General features: G+C 45.3%; 1 protein-coding gene and 1 pseudogene across 2 annotated transcripts in view; both read right to left on the bottom strand.

Annotated features, from left to right (window-relative positions):
* Positions 1 to 23,771, bottom strand: part of ANAPC4 (anaphase promoting complex subunit 4) — a 176,161-nt gene that overhangs the window by 100,546 nt on the left and 51,844 nt on the right. For both annotated transcript variants that reach the window (XM_089660907.1, XM_089660908.1), the window contains exons 9-12: positions 22,379 to 22,483; positions 22,212 to 22,295; positions 20,557 to 20,643; positions 18,112 to 18,176 (exon numbers count right to left, since the gene is read on the bottom strand). In XM_089660907.1, coding sequence (XP_089517033.1) covers positions 18,112 to 18,176; positions 20,557 to 20,643; positions 22,212 to 22,295; positions 22,379 to 22,483 — 341 coding nt within the window. The remainder of the gene's footprint in view (positions 1 to 18,111; positions 18,177 to 20,556; positions 20,644 to 22,211; positions 22,296 to 22,378; positions 22,484 to 23,771) is intronic.
* On the bottom strand, positions 3,137 to 4,838 carry LOC149470748 (uncharacterized; annotated as a pseudogene).

The following is a 23,771-nucleotide window of genomic DNA, read 5'->3' as shown; positions in this document are numbered from 1 at the left end:
ATGGAGGGTTTGGAGCAAAATGGATGACCGCGTCCATCTCTGTGTGCACGATTGCTACACCTCCCCCCTCAGGTGGTTGCATGAGAGGGAACTGCAATTTCCCTCCTGACGCAACCGGCTCCTGTCGCTGGTTTGCCTGACCAGGGCACAGACCCATTGTGCCCAGAGGTTCACCTTGGGGTGATCTGGTACCACTGCATGGCAGGAGAACCAGGTTCCTTCTGAGAAGGGTGCTGTTCTCCCCAGCAACACTATTGTGCCAAGTTGTCAGGGGTGAGCACCAGTCGGCTGTGACTATCCGGCAATCGTGGCAACTGCCGGGGTGCCCACCTGTTCACAAAACATTTCTGTTCAGGGGTGTCATATGATACCATATTGAGATGTAGCTTCTTGTCGAGGTAGAGAATGAGATTTCCCTCTCCAATCTCCTTCCTGAGGCCCAGGACTACATCTGGCCAGAAGGTAGCGGCGTTTGTGTGCACCAGAACCGGACAGGCGAATTCTGGAACTCGCCTTCCAGATGTGTCTACAGGTACCTTCATCCAAGATGAACAGTCCTCTTTACCTGCTAGCATCCAGGACACCATTTCCATCAGTTTTCTGTCTGCTAGGTCAGTCACAGGTTCAGCTGAACCATGATAGTTGCACCCAGGCATCTTACCGTAGCCAGCTGTACCCAAGACTGATATAACCTGCTTTTCGGCCTGGGAAGTAGACCAGGCCGTAACTGCCTCAGTCTTCCCATTCCCAGACCTCTGGGGGTCTCTTCCTATCAGTGGTTCCCAAGGCTGAGCCACTGACATGCCCCTCTGACAGTTACCATTCTCGACTGTCAGGCTAGGCACGGGCAGTTTTTTCCTGACTATTGACAGGGGCCCAAGTTGCTCTTCCAAGACCAAACACTGCAAGGCCCCTAAAGTGGGCAACTGAACACAGTTCCACTCCCCATTGTAGGTCATTCCTGACCCCTGGGGAGGTGGTTGGTGTGTCCTCAACCCCAACTAGCTTTCCCGTGAATTCAGGCAAGCCACATGGGGTGGTGAAGGCTGACTCGTCCTGAGCCTCCTGGGTTAGAGATGGTGGCCCACACCCTCTACTCATGTCCATGATGGTTAGACAGTGGGCACCTGCCAGATGCTTCATTACCTCATGGCTCCTGGGCATGGAGTAGGCCACAACCACAGGGCTGGTGGTCAGTTTTCCAAGGTCCTCACAAAGCCTGGTCATCTGATCCTGTTTGGGGACCAAGACTACCGGTGATGCCCAGACCCTGCGGGACCACTGAATTCCTGATTGCGATATTCCCTCTCTTTGGCCCATTCAGTCTGTACCTCCTGTGAGGTAAGGTGGGTCGAAGGCATGAGGGAAGGATACACCCTGCCGTCCAACTCATGAACAGCACGGTGAGCTCTACCCAGGTTTCCCTGAACCCAGACACCATCTATCATAGGCCTTGCCAGCAGCTTCTGTACCTGAATGGAAAGGAGAGGTGACTGGAGCTGAAGGCCGGAGCCACCTCTCTAAGGGCTATCAACTCCAATGGGGCCCCTCACACTTCCAATCCAGGAGTGCTGTCACTACCTCTGACATATGTTTGTCTGCCTGGTGTTTGGGGAGGGAATCTAAGCCAGAAATAGTTGGAGGGGGTTTCCTTCCTAGCTTCAGATTTTCCCCACACACTTTGACAGGCCAGATCAGGTGACACGCTTTCAAGCTCCCTGCTAGTAGACCATTCATTTCACTATCCCGGTCAAGCCACTGTTTATCTTTCTCAGCAGGGAAGCTCACAGCTAGCCTGCGGATGAATTTTGGCCATGCTCTAGTGCTGCCTTGCCCGTGGGACTACAAGTACCAGCCGGCTGTCCAGTACCATGCAAGGACAACGGCTGGGCGATTATCAAGGTAGAATCCTCTGTGCCTGGGCAAGGAAAACCAGAGTTAGACTTACCGGTAACTCCTTTTCTACGAGTCTTCCAGGACAGCCATCTGAGACCTTGGGCTCCTCCCTCCGGATCAGGAAACACACCATCCCCCATGCCTTTAAAAGGCGGGCCTCCGGGCCTCACATCCAGTTATTAAAAGAGAACTAGCGGAAGCCACTGAAAGACACAAATATAGGTAAATACAATTTTCATGCAGTCAACCTTAACTCTCTCGGTTGTACATTAGAAGGGTGGGAATTACCAGCTGTCCTGGAAGACTCGTAGAAAAGGAGTTACCGGTAAGTCTAACTCTGGTTTTCTCCCTACGTCTTCCAGGACAGCCATCTGAGACGATAAACGAGAACTTACCCCCTTAGGGTGGGTCCACCGCCTGGAGGACCTTGCGTCCGAACGCCTGTTCCTTATCTGACAGGATATCCAAGCGATAATGCTTCACGAAGGTGGAAAACCTCGACCAAGTGGCTGCCTTACAGATTTCCTCCGGCGAAGCCCCGGCTCTCTCCGCCCAGGACGCTGCCAAGGATCTAGTTGAGTGGGCCTTAACAAAAGGAGGCGGAATCCCCAAAACCTTGTAAGATTCCCCAATTGCCATCCTAATCCACCTGCCTATCGTGGCTTTAGATGCTGCTAACCCCTTTCTCTGCCCTGAAAACAAAACAAAAAGGGAATCCGATTTCCTAAATTCCCTGGACCTGTCTAAATAAATTACAAGACTCCTCTTTACATCCAGCAAACCTAGGCTGTCTTCCTCTTTACCTTCAGAGGAAGAACAAAAGGTCGGCAGAACAATATCCTGCGACCTGTGAAAAAAAGAGGATACTTTAGGAAGGAATCCCGGATCAGTCCTAAGCACCACCCGGTCCTTAAGAATGGTCAAGTAAGGCTCCCTAATTGAGAGCGCCTGAAGCTCACTCACCCTACGGGCCGATGTGATTGCTACCAAAAAAACTATCTTTAAGGTCAAAAACTTGAAAGCTGACTCCTCTAAAGGCTCAAAAGGTTCTCGAACCAAAGCCCTTAGGACCAGAGACAGATCCCAACTCGGACAACCTCCCACCTTAGCAGGCCTAGCCCTGGAGAGGGATCTAAAAAAATCAACTACAAAGGGATTTTGTTGCAAAGAGCACTGCAAAAAAATACTCAAAGCAGAAGCCTGTACTTTCAAGGTGCTGATCGAGTCCTCTATCTGCCCCCTCCTGAAAAAAGTCCAAAACCATCGGAATGTCCAGGGGCCCTGGTCGGTCCGAACACCACGAGGCAAATCTTTTCCAGACCTTGGAATAAATGGCTCTGGTTACCGGCTTGCGACAGCCCACCAAAGTCTTTATTACATGATCAGAGAACCCCCTGGCTCTGAGGATCTGTTCCTCAAGAACCAGGCCGTCAATCGTAACGTCTTGATTCGCGGATGCAAAAGCGGACCCTGCGCAATCAGATCTGCCCTTTCCGGCAAGGGATACGGGCAAGCTGACGCCAGCCTGTTCAGTAGGGAAAACCATGGCCTTCTCGGCCAAAAAGGAGCGATCAAGAGTAGATCCGACCTTTCCTCTAAAAATTTTTGCAGGACCGCTGGAATCAGCCTGATTGGAGGGAACGCATAGGCCAGCCTGAAATCCCAGGTGGTCGACAGAGCGTCTATCCCCAAGCTCTGCTCTTGCGAGTTTAGGGTAAAGAACTGGTCGACCTTCCTGTTCTCCCGTGACGCAAAGAGATCCACTTCCGGTTTCCCCCACCTGGACACCAACTCCTGAAACACCTCTTGGTTGAGTGACCAATCGTCGTGGGAGAGTGGCCGTCGGCTCAGGAAATCCGCAAGCGAATTTTGAGAACCCTTTAAGTGTACCGCCGAAATTGAACGCAGATTCTGTTCTGCCCAGATCAGAATATCGCCCGCGATCCTCTGCAGCGAAGGACTCCTTGTCCCCCCCTGTTTGTTCACATAAGCTACCGTTGCCATGTTGTCTGAACGAACCTGTACATGAAGGCCCCTCAAGCCTGCCTGAAAAACCTCCAAGGCTTTCCCGACCGCCAACAGCTCCCGCTGATTTGAGGGCTTTAAGGAGTCCTCCTGGGACCACCTCCCCTGGGCCGTTCTCCCTTGTAGATGAGCCCCCCAACCAAAACTGCTGGCGTCTGTGGTTACAATGAGTGGATCCGATGGCCTCCAATCCAGACCCCTGGTCAAGTTTCTCTCCGTTCGCCACCACCACAGAGATCTCTTGACTCTGGACGGAAGCCGGACCTGCCGCTCCAGCTCTGAGACATTTCCGTCCCATTCCTTTAACAAGAAGGCCTGGAGCGGTCTCTGGTGAAATCTTGCCCATGGAACCGCCGGAAAGCAGGATGTCATAAGACCCACTGCCCCTGCGACCTCCCTCACCGAAACCGTCAGGTTGCACTGCAACCCTAACAACACTCGATTCATCTTCTCGAACTTTTCCCGTGGCAGAAAAATCTTTTCCTCTACAGAAGAGATCTCGTACCCTAGGTAAACCACCCTCTGTGCGGGTACCAAAGACGACTTTTCCCTGTTGATAAGCCAGCCCAGACCTTGCAGGAGATTCTGGACTACTGCTAGGTGCTCGAGCAACTGTTGCCGAGACCCGGCCACCAGAAGCAAGTCGTCCAGGTAAGGAACCACCAAGATTGATCTCAGCCTCAGGGGAACCAAAGCTTCTGCTAAAACCTTCGTAAAGATCCTGGGAGCTGACGCTAGACCGAAGGGCAAGGCCCGAAACTGCCAATGGAAGGTCTGCGACCCCATCCTTATGGCCAACCTCAGGAACTTCTGACTCGCCTGGTGGATGGGAATGTGAAAATAGGCATCTCTCAAGTCCACTGTGGCCATGAAGCACCCCCGAACAGTATATTCTTTACCGAATATATCGACTCCATCCTGAAGCGTTTGTATGTTAGGGCCTGATTTAGGGAGCATAGATTCAGGATTAACCTGAATTTTCCTGAAGGCTTTCCCACCACAAAGACGTGAGAGTAACACCCTGAACCCCGCTCGTTCTGAGGCACCTGCACCAGAACTCTCTGGTCCACCAATTCCCCTATAAGACCGCATAACGCCTGAGACTTCCTGCGGTCCCTGGGAAGATCTGTAACTAAGAACCTGTTTGGAGGGCAGTCCCCGAACTCTATCCTGTAGCCTCCCTGAATCAGGCTCCAAATGAAGGGGCTCGGGGATATAGAAGCCCACTGAGGGAGAAAGGACCCCAACCTTCCCCCTACCGGGCCATCCAAGTCATTGGGGCTTGGAGGATCCCTGAGGAGGATTGAATAATATCCCTCCCCGGCCTCTGTTTTTATGCCCTGTCCAATGCTTCTTTGGCTGAACTTCTCTATTCAGAAGCACTTGGGTTCTAGGCCGAAAGGGTTTCCTAGGAAAGACCTTTTTTCTGCTCTCTGGGAAGGCCCTCTTCCTATCTGCTGTACGCTCAAGAGCCTCCTCCAGGCCTGGGCCAAAAAGGTTATCCCCCGAAAATGGTAATGCGCATAAACGCAACTTGAACGCTGAATCCCCCGCCCAGGTCTTTAACCACAAAGCTCGCCTAGCGGAGTTAACCAGGGCTGAGGACCGATTCTGCCGAGGCGTCCGCCAAAAACCCCGCCGCTTTCAGAAGCAACGGTAGTGATTTTAGGATCTGCTGCCTCGAGGTTCCTGCCGCTAGGGGATTCTGTAGTTGGGCTAACCAGCACTCCAAATTTCTGGCCACACAAGTCGCCGACAGGGCTGGCTTCAAACTGACTGAAGAGGATTCCCAGGCTCTTCGCAACAAAACTTCCCCCCTCTTGTCCATAGGGTCCTTCAAGGCCCCCATGTCCTCAAAGGCCAGATCCGTCCTTTTCGAAATCCTGGACAAAGGGGCGTCTAATTTTGGAACCTTATTCCAGGGTTGCGAGGGGTCCTCGTCAAAGGGGAATCTCCTCTTTAGGGCACCGGAAAAGAAGGGCCTCCTCTCCGGGCTTTCCCACTCCTGTCTGATAGTTTCAACCAAGGAACTATGGACCGGAAAAACTCTGGCTTTTTTAGCATGAAGCCCCTGATACATGAGATCATGCTTCGACAAGGTCACTTCTTCCTCCTCTATCTCCAGAGTTTCATAAATTGCTTTCAAAAGCTCGTCCACCTCTTCTAGGGCCAACCTATACTTAGAGCCCGAAGAGGTGGGGGCTTCCTCCTCCTCGGACCCTGAACCTAACTGGGAGGACGTCCGAGATCGAGGAATGTCTTCCTCCTCTTCCGGAACTACCTGCCGGGAGGGCATGATCCCCAATGCAGACTGCGAACCAATCTCCAAAGGAGACTGAACCCTATCCAGAAGGGACCTAAACGCCTGAAAAGTTGCCGACATATCCTCTTTAATAGAGGACAAAACTTTATGGCATGTTGTAAAAGATTTGTCTCTAACAAGACTATCAATGCAGTTGCGGCATAAAGGCTTCTCATATCCTGCGCCTAACTTGGCCGCACACACTGCACATCTCCTCTTTGGGGCCTGTACCGGGGTCCTGTCCTGTGTTTTAGTCTAAAGAAGAAATGACAAAAAACAAACAGAACTAGGCACTTGAGAGGAACAATATCCCAGGACCCCCACTGCATCCAGTACTATGGAAAAATTGCAGCGTACCCTAACACCCACAACCTTGGGGACTTAAGGGACCTCCAAAAAAACACCCCCCCCAGGAATATAGCATAAAGGGGAGCCTCCCCAAGCTTACCTGGGAGGAGCCGGTACCGGGACCTGGGTCAGCCTGAGAAGGTCCTGCTTCCATCATCCCCCTGGAGTGGAGACAGCGCCGCCGCTCCGCACGCCCACCGGCTTTTAATTCCCCTGGTGGTGCCTGCGCCTCTGGAGATCGGAGCCGGCGTCTCCGGCACCCGGCGCTGACGTCACCGGCGGACTTCCGGCCTGTGGAGCGCATCCGCCCTGCTACTTCCGGTTGCTGGAACGCAAGGCCGCGCCCAACCAGAAGTCCCGCCTCTCCCCTGCACATTCAACTGAATGCCAAGTCAGAGGAGAGGCCACGATCGGGGCAAGCCCCAGTGACATGCGGCAGCGCCGGTTACCCACCTGGGCCTGAAGGACACCACCAGATGCCAGCCCCACCACGTGGAAGGCACCGGGGACGGAGGTACAGACCGCACCACACCCTTCCAGGCCAGCCTTCCTGAGGGTGCGAGGATCACCCTGGCTCCTACGGCGTGCATCCTTCCGGCTCAGGAAACACAAAAAAATGGATGTGAGGCCCGCCTTTTAAAGGCATGGGGGATGGTGTGTTTCCTGATCCGGAGGGAGGAGCCCAAGGTCTCAGATGGCTGTCCTGGAAGACGTAGGGAGAAAAGGCCTATCCAGACCATCCCTTTGCTCAGAACCCAGAGATTGTACCTCTGCCCACTGCACAGCACTGTGGGTGACCCCCAACAACGAAAATGCACCATTATTATCATCATGACCATCATTATCATTATCAATGTCGGCATCATCCTCATCATTATCATCATTATCAACAGTTACGTTTGTAACATCAATGACACGAGTTCATTACCTCCTCATGCAAGGGGATTCCTTCTCCTTCTCCAGCTAATGGAGAATCCTGTAGCCCCACTCTAATCCCAGCCCCCTCCCTCTGTCCATCCACAGGTTGCCCAGACATTAACCCAACATCTGCACACAGTACCTTGGCATGTCCAGAGAGTTCCCGGGGGGCCTTCAGGGTATTCTTGGTAGGGGCATAATAGGACACAAGAATACCCAAATCGGCACCCAACAAAACAGGTGTGGGAATTTCATCCGAGACCCCCACCTCCCTCATCCCCCTTCCCGCACCCCAATCTATGAATACCTTAGCACAGGGTATGCGTGAACGGGTCCCCCCAACTCCCGTAAGGGTAAGGAACTTTCCTGGGATGAGGTTCCTTTGCTCAATCACCTCTGGCCGGATCAAGGAGACTTCTGCCCCGGTGTCACGGAAACCAGTTACAGACCGGTTACCCACAGTGACTGGCTGCAAGTTGGCGGGGGGTTACCCGCATTTTCCTGTGGACAAACAGCACTGAAGAAGAGTTGCTGGCCGGCTGGCCAGGTGATGTCATCTGCTTCTGCTCAGGATACTGCGTCCTGAGATGTCCGGTTTTCCCACATGTGAAACATCTGCGGTTGTCAGGCAGGGATGGCTTGGGGTGCTGCAGGTGTTGGGGGAGGGGGGGGGGCTTGACTCACTGGCGTAGGATGGGTTGCTATGGGCGATTTCCCTCTTTTCCAGCCATTCGGAGGAGCCTTGCGATGGTCAGACACCCGCGTGTGGACATAGGTATCTGGCAGATCGGCCGCAACTTTGGCAGATGCTGGCTCTCTCTCCAAGACAAACTGTCTGATGTCTGCCGGGCAGATATGCAGGATCTGGTCTTGTATCATGAGATCCTCCAGAGACTCGTAGGAGTCAGCTTTCAGTCCTTGTGTAATCCGTGTAAGAGTCCCCAGGTCCCTTTTGCAAGAACCTAACCAGCTAAAGTACTTGCCAAAAGCCTTGGTTTAAGCAGCTTTCAAGTTTCCTGAGCCAAAAGGGTGCTTTATCTCCCAAAGATGGTTCCGATGTTACAAGGGAGAATCTTCAACTTCAACTCAACTCAGCTATCTTGGCTTTCTGCTCTAAGCATAACAGCTTTTTCTAGGAACTCAGCAGGGTGTCTCCTTAAAGCAGAGAACCAATCGCCTCATTTTGGGAGGGAGTTGTGGGCGGAGGCCCCAGCTAGAACCACAATCTCTCACAAGTTGATATCAGGGCAATAACTTCCCCTGGATACATATAACTTTCTATCCACGAGAATAGTAATACGCAGAATCATCTGCTGAACGTCTAGGTATGAAATATGACATACCTGCTGGGAGGTATCATTTTCTGCTCTCCTGTAGCTGTCAGCTAAGGGGTGTAACCTATCAGGCGACTTGTATTAAAGTGAGCGGTCTGAATACATGCCTGGATTTTAAGTAAGTCTCTCATATTCCAAGATATGTAATCATAGGGGAAAGCGGGTCTTGAATGTGATGTCTGCTTTATGGCTTATCTGGAAAGTCTTTGAACTCAGTGAAGGACTAGGTTTATGGCTTTACGATCCTTCTTCAGCAAGAGAGTCTCGCAGACATATGGGTGCCAGGCTAATTGGGGTTTATAGCCATGAGCTCTCCCGCTGGGCCTTGATGCCTTTTTAACTCTGCATCAAACAGACCACATGTCACTCAACAGAGAGGGAGGGGGGATGAGGAAAGAGGGAGAGAGAGAGATACAAGATGGAGGGTTTGGAGCAAAATGGATGACCGCATCCATCTCTGTGTGCACGATTGCTACAGTCATCTGTGGGAAAAACAGATAGGAATGCACAAGTCCGGGGTACAGAAGGATGGCATTCACTTCTGTATCACTAGGGGACACTCATCCTAATGGCTGGTCTGTCCTGAAGAAGAGGACAGGATAAAGCTTTGAAAAATATTGAAGTAGTTTAGGGCAGACATCACTACATACACAAGTGGCCTACAGGTTTAGAAGTATAAATGGAAATTTTTCAAATTGAATTAGTTTAGAATCACGGAATAGTGTTCATGGACTGCATAGAATATTTTATAAGGGTGAACTAACCCTTTCAACCTTTTGTTCACTGGGTCTTTGAAGACTGGAACATCCTCAACCAAAACAGTCAGGGAATTGTTTAAGCAAGAGATAGCCAGATCCACCACTTCTTGTGGGAGGCCTCCTCCACTGGGTACTGCTGCGCAAACCTCTTGGGCCAGGTATACGCTTTGTATGACTGCGACCAGGCCTCTCAGAACATCTTGTAAGAATGAGTGAACAGTGAAGAATCTTGTAGGATTCTGGATGACCTTAGGTCCAGTAGGTGGGGGTGGCTCTAGTGTTAAACAGGAGCATACCTTGTCCACCACAACCTTAATGGGTTCTACCAGCTAACTGCTCTTCCTCTGAGGCGTTGTCAGACCCTGATGATACACCTTCTGCTTCGAAAATTGCTGCGCTGTCGACTGGTAGCGATTACACTTTTTGCATACCACCTTAGGTATGCCACAAAGGTGGAAAATTCCTCCAGCGTATGGGGGGGGGAGGGGTAGAGAGGATTGGGGTGTGCCTGAGGGGATTCCAAGGTGTGGAGACTGAGGTGCAATGTAATGAAAGTGAGGTTTAAGAGGAACCCTAAATACATTTTATCATGTCTCATGCAGTGTTTGCGGTCCTGCCCCTCATCCCATTTCCCTTCTGCCTGATGTCTGCCATGAGGGGATCCACTGAGGGGTACTCACAACCTGCATTTCATGACTGAAGGCTGCAGGATAGCCCAGTGAAAGCTGATGTGAAGACCTGAACCGCCATTCACAGAAAGGCAGAGCTGAACTGCCGTGTGCCTTGTCTGAAGTAGAGCAATGTGCTCAAAATAGCAAGCAGAGCTTGAGGAGGGCTGAGGTACCTCCTGCAGGTGCAAAAAACTGTGCATGTGGAATGTGCCAATATGGTGCCCTAATGCTTCATAGGAAACACAACAAAACCTCCTTGTTATGGGGAATGTGGCCCATTATATATAATGGCTATGACAAACTATTTATAGTGTTGCATGATGCTCCAAGGAAACAACAAACCATTTACACACTGCTCCCAACTGAAGGAAACTCCCCGTCTACCACCCACATGTGCAGAAGGCAAAGGGTCCAGTGTCCAGACTCACCAGCTTCAACAGGGCATACGCTTTTCGGAGAGGGTCTTCAGGGGTTGGGTCAGACCAGTGTGGATTGCACTGCCATGGACCCATACAGCATCCTGCACCTCACTTTACTACTGTACCAAGGTTTAAGGCCAAACGCAGAGTATAGGGCCAGAGGCAATGTTACAGGCTGGCCCACTGTCTTCCAAGTGATGGGATCTAGTTATGGTTTCCTGAGGTGCTGCAGGGAAGGACTGATCCAGAAGCTGCAAGAATTAGCCACAGTGCCTTTAGATGCAGTCAGGTGCAGAAAGAACTTATCTGTGCAAAGAACAGAGCGTAGCCTTTTCAATCTTCCAGTTATAAACCAGAAACTCGCTCTCAGTAGAGACAGGTTGACCATTACCCTAAGGGCACTAGCAAAAGACTGAGGATTTCTGGGTGCGGAATGGCTTATATGGGTTGTCCCAACAACCTTGTGTGCCAGTGTACTCACCTGAAAGTGGCAGCATACACGATCAGGTGACAGCATATAATCCATGGTCTCAATTGATGCAATCCTGTGTCCTGCACTGTACGATTCAAAAAGGAGCAGACTGGTTGATCATTCCACATATGTTAGGAAAGATGGTACATTGATCCCACCCCGACATCACAGACTGTGGAGCTAGTGTATTGCTCATCCAGAAACCCGCACAGCTGCAGCGTGCTCTCCCTTGCCCACAAAATCTGCCAATGAGCAGTGTGTTCACCCTTGTTCACAAAACTGCACATGCACAGTGTGTTCTCCCTCCATGTCACAGCAGGAAGGTGCTGATCACTCGAAATGTTACTCTTTCGGCCAGGCTTTGTGGAAGCTGCTTTTGGCCTCAGAGTAGATAATTTAAAAGAAGTTAAATTTCTCTACACTGTCCCATGATTTGTACATAAATGGGGCCCGTTGACTTCATAAAGGTGAACTAACCCTTTAATGACATGTCTTCTCACTGAACTGGTATTTTTACTTTGTTGGGTCAGCCAGTTACTAAACCTTTTTCACTTTTTAATTCATTGCATGTGCTCTTTTTTGTGCCATCTGCAACTTGCCTATACAAATGGGTTGGCTGTGTTAAAAAGGGTCATTGCTTACATGCTGTCTGAAAGCTTGGCTTTTTCTTTTAAAATGTTGCTTGACTTAAGTTGGTTGTTAAAGTGTATGAAAATCTTTTGTCTCATCTGCTTGATTTTGCTACTCGGCGCTACACTAATTCAACTGATAATTGCAGGGTCATGAAATGCTGTACCCAAACAAAATTTACGTCCTTTTTTTTCACACAAATTGAGCTTTCTTTTGGTGGTATTTGATCACCTGTGCACTTTTTATTTTTGGCGCTATAAACAAAAAAGGTTTAGAGAAAAAAATTTTTTTTTGAAAAACAATATTTTCTCATTTCTCTCATAAAAAAATCCAAAAAAACTAAAATTTTGTCATAAATTTAAGCCAAAATGTATTCTGCTACATGTTTTTGGTTAAAAAAAATCCCAATAAGTGTATATTTATTGCTTTGTGTGAAAGTTATAGCATCTACAAACTATGGTATAGATAATGGAATTTACACAGCTTTTACTTTCTGACTGCTCATCACATTTCTTGAGGTGCTAAAAAATACTAGGACAGTACAAACACCCTCAAATGACACCTTTTCAGAAAGTAGACACCTTAAGTTATCTGCTGAGAGGCATATTGAGTCCATGGAAAATAATTTTTTTTTCTACAAGTTTCTGGGAAAATGACAAAAACTTTTTTTGTTTTTCCACACACACAAAGTTGTCATTTAAATTATATATTTCTCACACAAGCCATGGGCATATGTGGAATTACACCCTTAAAATACATTCTGCTACTTCTACCGTGTATGGGGATACCATATTTGTGAGAATTTTTGGGAGCCTAGCCACATACAGGAGCCTGAAATCCAATGACGACTTTAAAAGCCTGAAGGTGCATAACTTCCTCATTTCACTTCCTCACTACCTATCACAGTTTCAAAGGCCCTGAAATGCCAGGATAGCACCAAACCCCCCAAATGACCCCTTTCTGGAAAGTAGACACCCCAAAAAATTTAAATAGAGGCATGGTGAGTATTTTGCAGATCTCATTTTTTCTCACAAAGTTTTGAAATATAAAAAAATAGAAAAAATATGTTTTTGTTTTTTTTCTTCATTTTCCAAAAACTTGTGGCAACAAACGAGATCTGCAAAATACTCACCATGCTTCTTATCAAATTCCATGGGGTGCGTACTTTCCAAAAAGTGGTCATTTGGGTGGGTTTGGTGCTATCCTGGCATTTCAGGGCCTCCGAAACTGTGATAGGTAGTCAGGAAGTGTAATAAGGAAAAAAAGCCCTTTAACCACTAGCCTACAGGGCACTTATACCCCCTTCCTGCCCAGGCCAATTTCCAGCTTTCAGCGCTGTTGCACTTTGAATGACAATTGCGTGGTCATGCAACACTGTACCCATATTACATTTTTATCATTTTTTTGTGACAGAGCTTTATTTTGGTGGTATTTAATCAACTCTGGCTTTTTTTATTTTTTCTTAAACCAAAAACTGAAAATTTGGGAAAAAAACTTTTTTCTTAGTTTGTTATAAAATTTTGTAAATAAGTGATTTTTCTCCTTCACTGACCTGCGCTAATGAGGCTGCAGTGATGGGCACTGATAAGCTGCACTGATGAGGAGGCACAGGTAGGTGGCACTGATGGGCATTGACAAGCATAACTGATGGGCACTGAAAGGCAGCACTGACATATGGCACTGATATATGGCAATGACTGGCACTGACAGGCGGCACTGATGCACACTCATAGGCAGCACTGACTGGCACGGATAGGTGGCACTGACTGGCATTGATAGGTGGCACTGACTGGCACTGATAGGTGGCACTGACTGGCAGCTCAGATGGGCACTGATATGTGGCATTGATGTGCACTGGTAGGCACTGAAATGTGGCACTGATGGGAACTGGCAGGTGGCATGGATGAGCACTGAGAGCTGGCACTGATGGACACTGACAGGTGGCACTGCTTGGGGCTACACTGATCATCAGGGCACACTGATCATCAGTGCTCTGATGATCAGTGCACATGTCCCCTCCGAGGAATGCCGATTACCGGCTCTCCTCTCCTCACGAGCTGTCAGCGTGACAGCTCGTGAGGAGAGAAATGCCGAAAACCGGCATTTCCCTGTTGATTGGTGATCCGCTGTGTCAGTGCCAATCAGTGCCGTCTATTAGTGTGCATCAGTGCCACCTATCAGTGCCATCAATCAGTGCTGCCTATCAGTGTCATAAATGAGTGCTGCCTATCAGTGCCCATCAGTGATGCCTGTCAATGCCCAGTGCCAACTATCAGTGTCCATCAGTGCAGCCTATCAGTGCCCATCACTACAGCCTCATTAGCGCACATCAGTGAAGGAGAAAAATCACTTATTTACAAAGTTTTATAACAAAAACTAAGAAAAATGTTTTTTTTTTCAAAATTTTCAGTGGTTTTTGGTTTAAGAAAAAATAAAAAAACCCAGAGGTGATTAAATACCACCAAAGTCATTCAAAGTGTGACAGCGCTGAAAGCTGGAAATTGGCCTGGGCAGGAAGGGGGTATAAGTGCCCTGTAGGCTAGTGGTTAAAACTGTGCATGCCCCGTGCAATGGCGACAAACTGCATACGTTTTTAATATACATAGGCACTTTTTGTTCACATGAAATAAATCAGTATTTTTTGCTAGGAAATTAATTTAAACCCCAAACATTTATACATTTTTTTTAAAGCAGACACCCTAGTGAATAAAATGGTGGGTGCTGCAATTTTTTTGTTATATGGTACTAGCGCAGCGATTTTTCAAACGCAACTATTTTTTAAATAATACACTTTTTTTTACTTTTAATGCACAAAAACACAATATATTGGCCAATTATTTGCTAAGATATAAAAGATGATGGTATGCTGAGTAAATAGATACCGAACATGACATTCTTTCAAACTGTGCATGCCCCATGCAATGGCGACAAACTGCATACGTTTTTAATATCCATAGGCAATGTTTTAAAAGCCTTTACAAGCTACCATTTCAGATTTACAGAGGAGGTCTAGTGTTAGAATTAATGCCCTTGATCTGGCATTCGTGGCGATACCTCACATGCATGGTGCAACTGCTGTTTCCATACTGGCACAGGGTCAAGGATCACGAACGCAGGTGCGCGGGGGGGTGAGGGTACTTTTTTTTTGTTATTTTATTTTTAATTATTTTTACACTGTCCCTTTATTTTTTTTGATCACTTTAATGCTATCACAGGGAATGCAAATATCCCCTATAACTTCAATGGGCATGGTCATATATTCTTTTTTCAGAAATCTGGGTTCTATCAGACTCTTGATATCTCCTCTGTCTTTACCTTATCTAATCACACCAGGATCGGTGTGATCAGATGCTTTCCCAATTTACAAATGGCACTGTTTATATCCTGCGAAACTGAAGTGATTAAATGCTTGTAGCTTCTTATTTTTGGCACCATTCTGGTCTCCAATCAGCTCTATGGTCAGCTGGCAGAAGCACCGGCTGCATTCTCAGGTTCCCCCGATGGCACGGGACTGCCCGAGAAGGCCGTGCAAGGCAGTGGGGGAGGGGGGCATTGTCTCCCGCTGCTTGTAAAAGCAATCCTGCAGCTAATTAGCCACTAGGATTGCTGTTACATGAAAGCAGATCGCCAGCTGAAAAAAATGATACCAGGATGATGCTTGCAGCTGTAGGCATCATCCTGGTATAACCATTCAAATTCCAGTGATGTACCAGTACGTCGCTGGTCCTTGTTGGGTATATATGCTATGTTCTATTTTATTTTTGTATGCAGCCTGTGGACTGAATGAAAAAAAGAGAACAAATCTCTGCCAAAAAAAAAAAAATGTGTGGTATGCCCACCATTAAAATATACTGCCCTGCATCCACCCACTTCTAATGGTGGGCACACATTAAGTCACACTTTGCCACATGTGCCAGTTCCAAGATTGTACAAATGTCTAAATAGTGGCACGCTTCAATAAAAATTGTCCACGTTTAAGTGGTACCCCATATGGAAAAAGGATGACGAGGGGCTGAATTTTGTGGAGCCGGTCAAATTCAGGGTCACCTCAATGATGACAGAGTGTATTGTTGTTGAAATGCATAAAACACATTATATTCTCATATCTATGCCTGGCCATGGCAGCAGAGAACACAGGCATATGATGAATCGGGTCTGTGGATCAATACAACCGCAATTAATTTTTTTTAGTAATGCCCATGTTGTGGGTTAGGCCCAAAAAAATATAAATTTAAAAACCGTAATGGGTTTCCATGCGAATGGTCTGGCAAGGTTTGAATTTTGGATGGCGGTGATACATATAAAATGCTTTGATCCACAATCAATGCATACAGATCTTCCGTGAAAAACAGCTTAAAAAAAATCAAGGGAAGTAGTTAAATTTGCTATTTCCACCTGAATTCCGGGTTGGGCAGTGAATGGGTGAAGTACGGGTGCTGCAGAATTTGTGGGCTGCCAATCGGGATTTGCAAGCACATCTGGAAGTATACTAGGGGTTCTACGGGCCTGTGTGTGAATTCTTGGTGGGTGCGGGACAATACTTGTGCTCGCCACCGCACCAGCTTGTACTGCACTTATGGGACTCGCCACGTCACCAAGTGATACTGCAGTGCTGGTATTACTATTATTATACAGGATTTACATAGCGCCAACAGTTTTCTCAGCGCTTTACAATATAAACAGGAAACAATACAGCAATAATACAGTTCAATACAAGAGGGTTAGGAGGGCCCTGCCCCTTGGAGCTTACAATCTAAGAGGTATGCGAAAGACCAGGATGTACTAGACCACTGGTGCTCGCCAGTTCACCAAAAGGTAGAGCGGCACTAGTCCTGGCACTCTGCTGCATATGAGAGTCATTAAAATTTACCCACAAGTGCTAATAGAGATCAGGCCTGATTCTGCGAACACTGCGGTTTTGTGTGCAATGTATCAAGTGACAGTGACCTACTGGCACTGTACTTGCTAGGGAAGAAGGGGGGGGGGGTAAGAGTAGGGGCTAAACGCAGGTGCTGGCAGGTGCCGGAGCTGATCTCGCTAACGCTGTGTTTTTGGGGATGCTATGCTAATGTGAACGCTGGTATAGTGCTGATCTGATCAAAGATATTGATCCGGTCAGACACTATACAAGCAATGGAGGTTTATTGTGTATGAGCGTGTTCCTGGCAATCAAGGGGTTAAATGTGATGACTGGTGTACTGACGGGCAATCAGACGTGATCTGGGAGGGGCGTGAAAACCACGGGAGCGCAAATCACATATATGTATATATATGTGAGTTTGCGCACCTGTGCCACCCTGTAGCAGTATATCTGCTATAGGGCGGTCAGGAAGCAGTTACATAAGCAGTTTGTTATGGAGCTGCGTCACTTTAGCTGACAATTGCGCGGTCATGCAACGCTACACCAAAATTAAATTTACATCCTTTTTTTCCCCACGCATTGGGCTTTCTTTTGGTGGTATTTGATCACTTGTGCGGTTTTTATTTTGTTGCGCTAAAAAAAAAAAAAAAAAAAAAAAGACAATTTTGAGGAAAAAAAAAACAATATTTTGGACTTTTTGCTATAAAACATGTCCAGTAAAAAAATGTAAATATCAAATTTCGTCATAATTTTCGGCCAAAATGTATTCTGCGACATGTCTTTGCTAAAAAAAAAATCCCAATACGTGTAAATTAATTGGTTTACGTGAAAGTTATACCGTTTACAAATGGCGGTATAGATACTGGATTTTTAATTTTTTTTTATGCTAATAATAGTGGCGATCAGCGACTTATGGCAGCAATCAGCGACTTATGGCGCAACTGCGACGGACATTCTGACACTAGGGGGAACTGACTTGGGGTCACTGACATCCCCAGTGACACCAATACAGTGATCAGTGCAAAAAAAAAAAACACTGACACTGTACTAATGGCATTGGGGAGGAAGGGGTTAACTTTTGGAGACAATCAAAGGGTTAACTATGTGAGGGGAGTGTTTCACTGGGGGGCGGGGGGTGTACTGCTCTGTTACACACTGTTTCGGGAGGCTGTGTCTTGGGATCCCAGAACAGTGAGCTGAAAGCTGACAGGGAGGAAAGCTCCACTGAAAACAATGTAGCCTTCCTCTCTGTCAGTGATTGCTGGCAATCGCCGGGCTCCGGTGGGTAATCACCAGCCGGGACCCAGTGATTGACATGCGCAGTCGCGATCGTGCGCGCCCCCTACCCCGGAAAGCAGGATCACATTTATATATGTGATGCTGCGCACAGGGGCTGCCTTGTAGCAGCATATGTACTGCAGGCAGTCCCCTAGTGGTTAAAAAAAAGTTTCATGTTGTAAGTACAAAAATGTGTTACCTGGCTTTACCCCAAAGGAGAAGTTGCATGAATTCATCTTGCACAGAGGTGGTGGTATTTTTTTCCTAAAAGAGTGAAAAATAAAAAGAACAAAAAAAAAAACTTTCAGCTTGTGTCTAGTAGTACAGCAGGACCTAAACACGTGTCCATGAAGGATGGAATGAATCAAATGTTATAGTTTAAATCAGTGTTTAAAGTGTAGCTAAAGGCAACACTTTTTTTCCCATTTTGGATAGAGTAAGGGAGGGTTATAACCCGTCAGTTTTTTTTCTTTGCATTTCCTTGTCCCATATAAGAGATTCCCCTTTAATTCCTGTCTCATATCCAGAATAGTGAGAGGAAATCCCTTCAAAGTGAGGAAATCTCAGGGTGTCACCAAGGTCACCACACCTAGTGTCCCATTTAGAATATTTGCCTTCTATTACTGTTCTGTCAACAAAAAATTAAGATTTTCTTTTACTTACACTGATAACAATAAACAGGACAAAGAGAGGGTGAATATTTCTAAACGGGGGGCACAGACAGCAATAAAACCTGATAGGTGTTCTAATCCCTCTCTACTCTATCAAAAAAACAAAAAAGTTTTGCCTTTAGTTACATTATAATGTACAGAAAGAGCATACATAGGTGAATGGTACAAAGTGAATTGAATATTTGTAAACAGCAAAGGATAAAAGGATACAGAAAGTCTGTATTTATCATAAAGTCTCTCTGACCATGACCATATATTTTTTTTTATTCAGTTCTAATATTAGGGTTTTGTTGTGTTTTGCTTTAATTATTATTATTAGATCGAATTGTATTTTTCATGTATATTATTTCAGTTATATATTTAATGGTGCAATGGCATCTACTTACCACGTAAAATCGATTAAAAACGAATCCACTGCACCTTATCACTTACTCTGATATTCCCTCATCGCTGAATCCTCATTTCATTGCATTTATATGAATATGCGGGCATTTTTGGATGCACACACATGTCTATGTATGTTACCCTTAAAGTTTTATGATTGTTAGACTCATAATTTTATTAGTTAATTATTTTTACATTATATTATGTTTTATTGAAGTCCTGATGAGGGGGGAGATCCTCTGACCCCCGAAATGCATTGGCTCTCTTAACATAACATAATAAATTAATTTGGACCCTTATCTTTTGGTCTGGTCCTTCCATATATGCAAAATGTTCTTTTACAATAAACCACTAGAATTTTTCACTTAGAAGAGCCTGTTTTCCTCTACATTATCCAAAGTCCTGCTTCTACTCTTAACCACTTCCAGTCCAGAAACTTTTACCCCCTTCCTGGCCAATTTTCAGTTTTCAACGCTATCACAATTTGAATGACAATTGCGCGGTCATGCAACACTGTACCCATATGAATTTTGTAGCATTTTTTGAGACAGATAAAGCTTTATTTTGGTGGTATTTATTCACCACTGGGATTTTTATTTTTTTGCTATATAAATTAAAAAGTCCAAAAATTTTGAAAAAAAAGTGTTTTTTCTTATACAGTTTTGCAAATAAATAATATTTCATCATGAATCTTGGCCAAAATGTATTCAGTTATCTTTTTAGTAAAAAAAAAATAAAAAAATAACCCAAATTAGTTTATAACCAAAAATTTTAATTTTTTTTTATATATATTTATGGGGGGGGGGGGGTTCTACATACTGTCACCCTAGCAGTACAGTGCCATCATTGTACTACTTGTGGTGGGTGATGAAGATTTTTTTACACTGATTTCTTTTACACCCATAAAGCCTGTGAAAGCAATCATTTCTCCTTCTCTCTGGCTGCATTCTTGCAGCCATTGAGAACTACTGTGTGAGCTGTGATTGGTCACAGCTTGTCACATGGTACAAGGCTGTTGTGAATAGCCTTGTACCATGTGACTTCTGTGATCATTCACAGATTTCACACGTAGTAAGCAATGATGACATCTTGCTTACTACTCTGCATGTGATCACAGATTGGCCAATCAGTGATCACATGATCGGCCAATCAGTGATCACATGATCGGGACCTTGCACAGAGGTCCTGTACGACGATCAGTGTTCCACTGTGTCCGGAGGACACAGCGGACACGGGAGCGCGCACAGTCCATAATGGCAGGTGCTGTTTATGAACGGCATCCTTCCCCTGGACTGCCACCGTCCGGCCGTTTATATACAGCGGCCCGGACGGCAAGTGGTTAAAAGAGCTAGCTCGGTGCCCTTCCCAGCTAATTGTGAAACAGTATCTTCCAGAGGTGCCCTATGACTTTTTCTTTGTTGAAACTGTAAATATGACTGTTATGTTGTGAGGTGGGAGTAAGTGGTATATATATTCATACACAGACTATAGCAAAAGGGAATTGAACCATATGGGTGAGACTTACATTGGTGACACAACAACAAAAACCAACATGAATATAAAATAAATCCAAACAAAAAAAGACATACTTGGACAAACTTTGTCAGCCGAGAATCCATCTGCATCAAAATTTCTTCCCAGGCTTCACACATACAAGTTAGAGACAACTTTAAATACTAAAAAAAAAATAGTAAAGTAATAAAATAAAAGATGAGATGAAACTAATACTCTTAGCACTCACTACGCCCACTTTTAAACATACATCTCTATATTGGTTGTTAGTTTGGTCTTTTTTCATGTTTTTCCCCATGGTACTAATAAAGTTACATAGTTAGTCTGGCTAAAAAAAAGAAAAAAGTCCATCCAGTTCAAACATAAAAAAAAAAAGTTATAATCCTACACCCACAAATGATCTAGAGGAAGGCAAAAAAAACAGCAAAGCATGACGCAGTTTGCTCCTGCAGGGGAAACAATTCCTTCCTGATCCCCCATGAGGCAATCAGATATTCCCTGGATCAACTTTACCTATAAATGTTAGTATCCAGTTATATTCTGTGTATCTAGGAAAGAATCCAGGCCTTTTTTAAAGCAATCCACTGAGCTGTCCAAAACCAACTCTTGAGGGAGTCTATTGCACATTTTCACAGCTCTTACTATGAAGAAACCTTTCAGTATTTGGAGATTAAATCTCTTTTTCTCCAGACATAAAAAATGCCCCCTTGTCCTTTGTGATGACCTTAGGGTGAAAAACACCACACAAAGTTCACTATATGAACCACTAATGTATTTATACATGTTGATCATATCCCCCCTTAATCTCCTCTTCTCAAGAGAGAATAAATTCAGTTCCTCTAATCTTCCCTCATAGCTAAGCTCCTCCATGCCTCTTATCAGTTTGGTTGCCCTTCTCTGTACTTATTCCAGTTCCCCAATGTTCTTTTTGTGAATTGGTGCCCAAAACTGAACTGCATATTCCAGATAAGGTCTTACTAATGATTTGTATGGGGGTAAAATGATATCTCTCTCTCTCTCTGGAGGCTATACCTCTTAATACAAGAGAGGATTTTGCTCACTTTAGAAACCGCAGCTTGGCATTGCATGCCATTATTACGCTTATGATCTACCAGAACACCCAGAACCTTCTCCACCATTGACTCCCCCAGTTGTACCCCCCCCAGTATGTATGATGCATGCATATTCTTAGCATCCAAGTGCATAACCTTACATTTATCAACATTAAACCTCATTTGCCACATAATTGCCCAATTAAACAGTGCATTGAGGTCGGCTTGTAAGTTGAAGACATTCTGTTATATCTGTTAATATCAGTTTTTAATTGCTCAAGAAATCCATACTGCATTGTGACCAGAAGACCCCTGCTATGACATGCTTTAAAAACATGTCCTAGAAGTGACAGAATAGTGTATTTTCAGTAAGCACATGATTATACAAATGTAATTTCCACTTCTGGGTAATTACCCAAAGGAAAATCATGGTGCACCATTACTAAGCAGAAAGCAAGTCTTGCATATGTAAAGAAAATAGAATAAAAACCATTACCAATTAAAAAATTAACTTTTCTTTTAAATAACAAAACCAAATCCAAACATATCAAGCATGGTTGCAGAGTTCAAACCTTTATATTTTCTCTGGGAAAAATACCTTCTGCAATCTGGACATGCACACTTTGTGCCATATAAAGGAAAATTCATTTTCAGTTAGTTTTCACTTTAGAGTGATTTACCTGACGAAGAGTTGAAATGTGTGTAAACTTTCGTGCCATTTGGGTAACCTCAGGTAAATAGGAAGAAAGCAAGCTGGTATCCAACTGCAGCATAAACAGGGAGTTAAAAAAAAAAAAATGACATTTAAGAATTCTAACTGGATTTCCGATCCATTTCTGTAACTCACCTGGAAATATGTGATCTCAGGGGTAGTGTTTGTTGAAAGCTCAGTAACAACAGCAAGGGATTTTAGGTCACTTGACAGGCACAAACCAAGGCAAGAGCCAAACACCTGAAGTCAAAGACATTTAACTTTATTTAGTGCAATGGGAACAACATAGCCACCAATTCCTAGAAAATGCACACGGTCCTCTCTCTTGCCGAATTTTGAAGACAATGCAGTTTGCATCAACAATGCGCAATGTACCTTTACATGCGTTGAAATGCATCAAAATGCATGTCCATGCACTTCAATGGAAGCTAACGCACCTACCAAAAAAAGTGCAGTTGCAGAACCAACTGATTTCTGCAGAATTTGCCAAATTATCTTCATGTCAATGGATGCCAATGTAGATCCCCAGCTGATCTGTCCTGGGAGGTGTAGTGTGAGTTTTTTTTTTAATAATTTTGTTATTAAATTTAAAATTAGCATAACAGAAATAAAATTTTCAGAACCACCACTTAGCTAAACACAAAGAAACACATTACCTGCAGTCAACAAGTGTGTTCTGTTCAGCTTTACGATTGTCTCCAAATACAAAGCAGTCATAGTCTGAGGAATCTTTTCTTTTATACACATCTTAAGGCTAGGTTCACACCTATGCAGTTTGCATTTGATCCGTTTCTGCAGTGCTTTTTGCACGTGCGTTTTTAAAGTTTTTTTTTTTGTTGCTAGGCAGATTAAAATGCAAAACGCATAAAAAACGCACTACATGCTTTTCTGCAGTGTCTCCATTGAAGCCTATAGAACCAAAAATGCAACATTTCGCGTTTAAAAAAGTCCCTGACCCTTTCCAAAAAACACACGGGGTAAAAAGGCAAAGATGTGAATGTGTGCTATAGGAAATAATGTTAAAACGGACCGCTGTGCATTTCCGCAAAACACTGCGGAAAATGCATAGGTGTGAACCTAGACTAAGAGAGGTCAGAGCTGTAATAAGGACACACGAAGATGAATAGGTAGTGCTATCAACAACTGAGCAACCTGCTGTCAGAGGCCTGATTGAAAGAAAGACATTTATACATTTTGTAATATCCTCTATCCCCATACACTTGCTGCTCTCTCCGAGAAAAAAAAAGTCCTGAGAAAGGATTCTGAAATAGCAAATGCAGACCCAGAAGTGGACATTACAATCCATCCCACAGCTGCTGTTAACCTTTCATTACCAGTGGGTCTCCTGCACTGACATCCCCTGCACTGAATGAGAAATGCTGCCATTACGCGGGGGAGGGGAGGTTGACTAACAATCTGTCAAGCTATATTTCTTTTCCTCAACTGTGCTGGGATGTTTGCTGGTACCCTCTTACTACCTTTCCCCATCATAAAAATAAACCTGCATACTCAAAATTACTTAAGTGCA

This window comes from Staurois parvus, unplaced genomic scaffold, assembly GCF_062004578.1.
Source record: "Staurois parvus isolate SC_StPar_1 unplaced genomic scaffold, SC_StPar_1.0 ptg000032l, whole genome shotgun sequence".
NCBI classification, from domain to species: domain Eukaryota; kingdom Metazoa; phylum Chordata; class Amphibia; order Anura; family Ranidae; genus Staurois; species Staurois parvus.
Note: the sequence above shows the minus strand (reverse complement) of the source record. Positions and strands in the feature narration are given on the sequence as shown.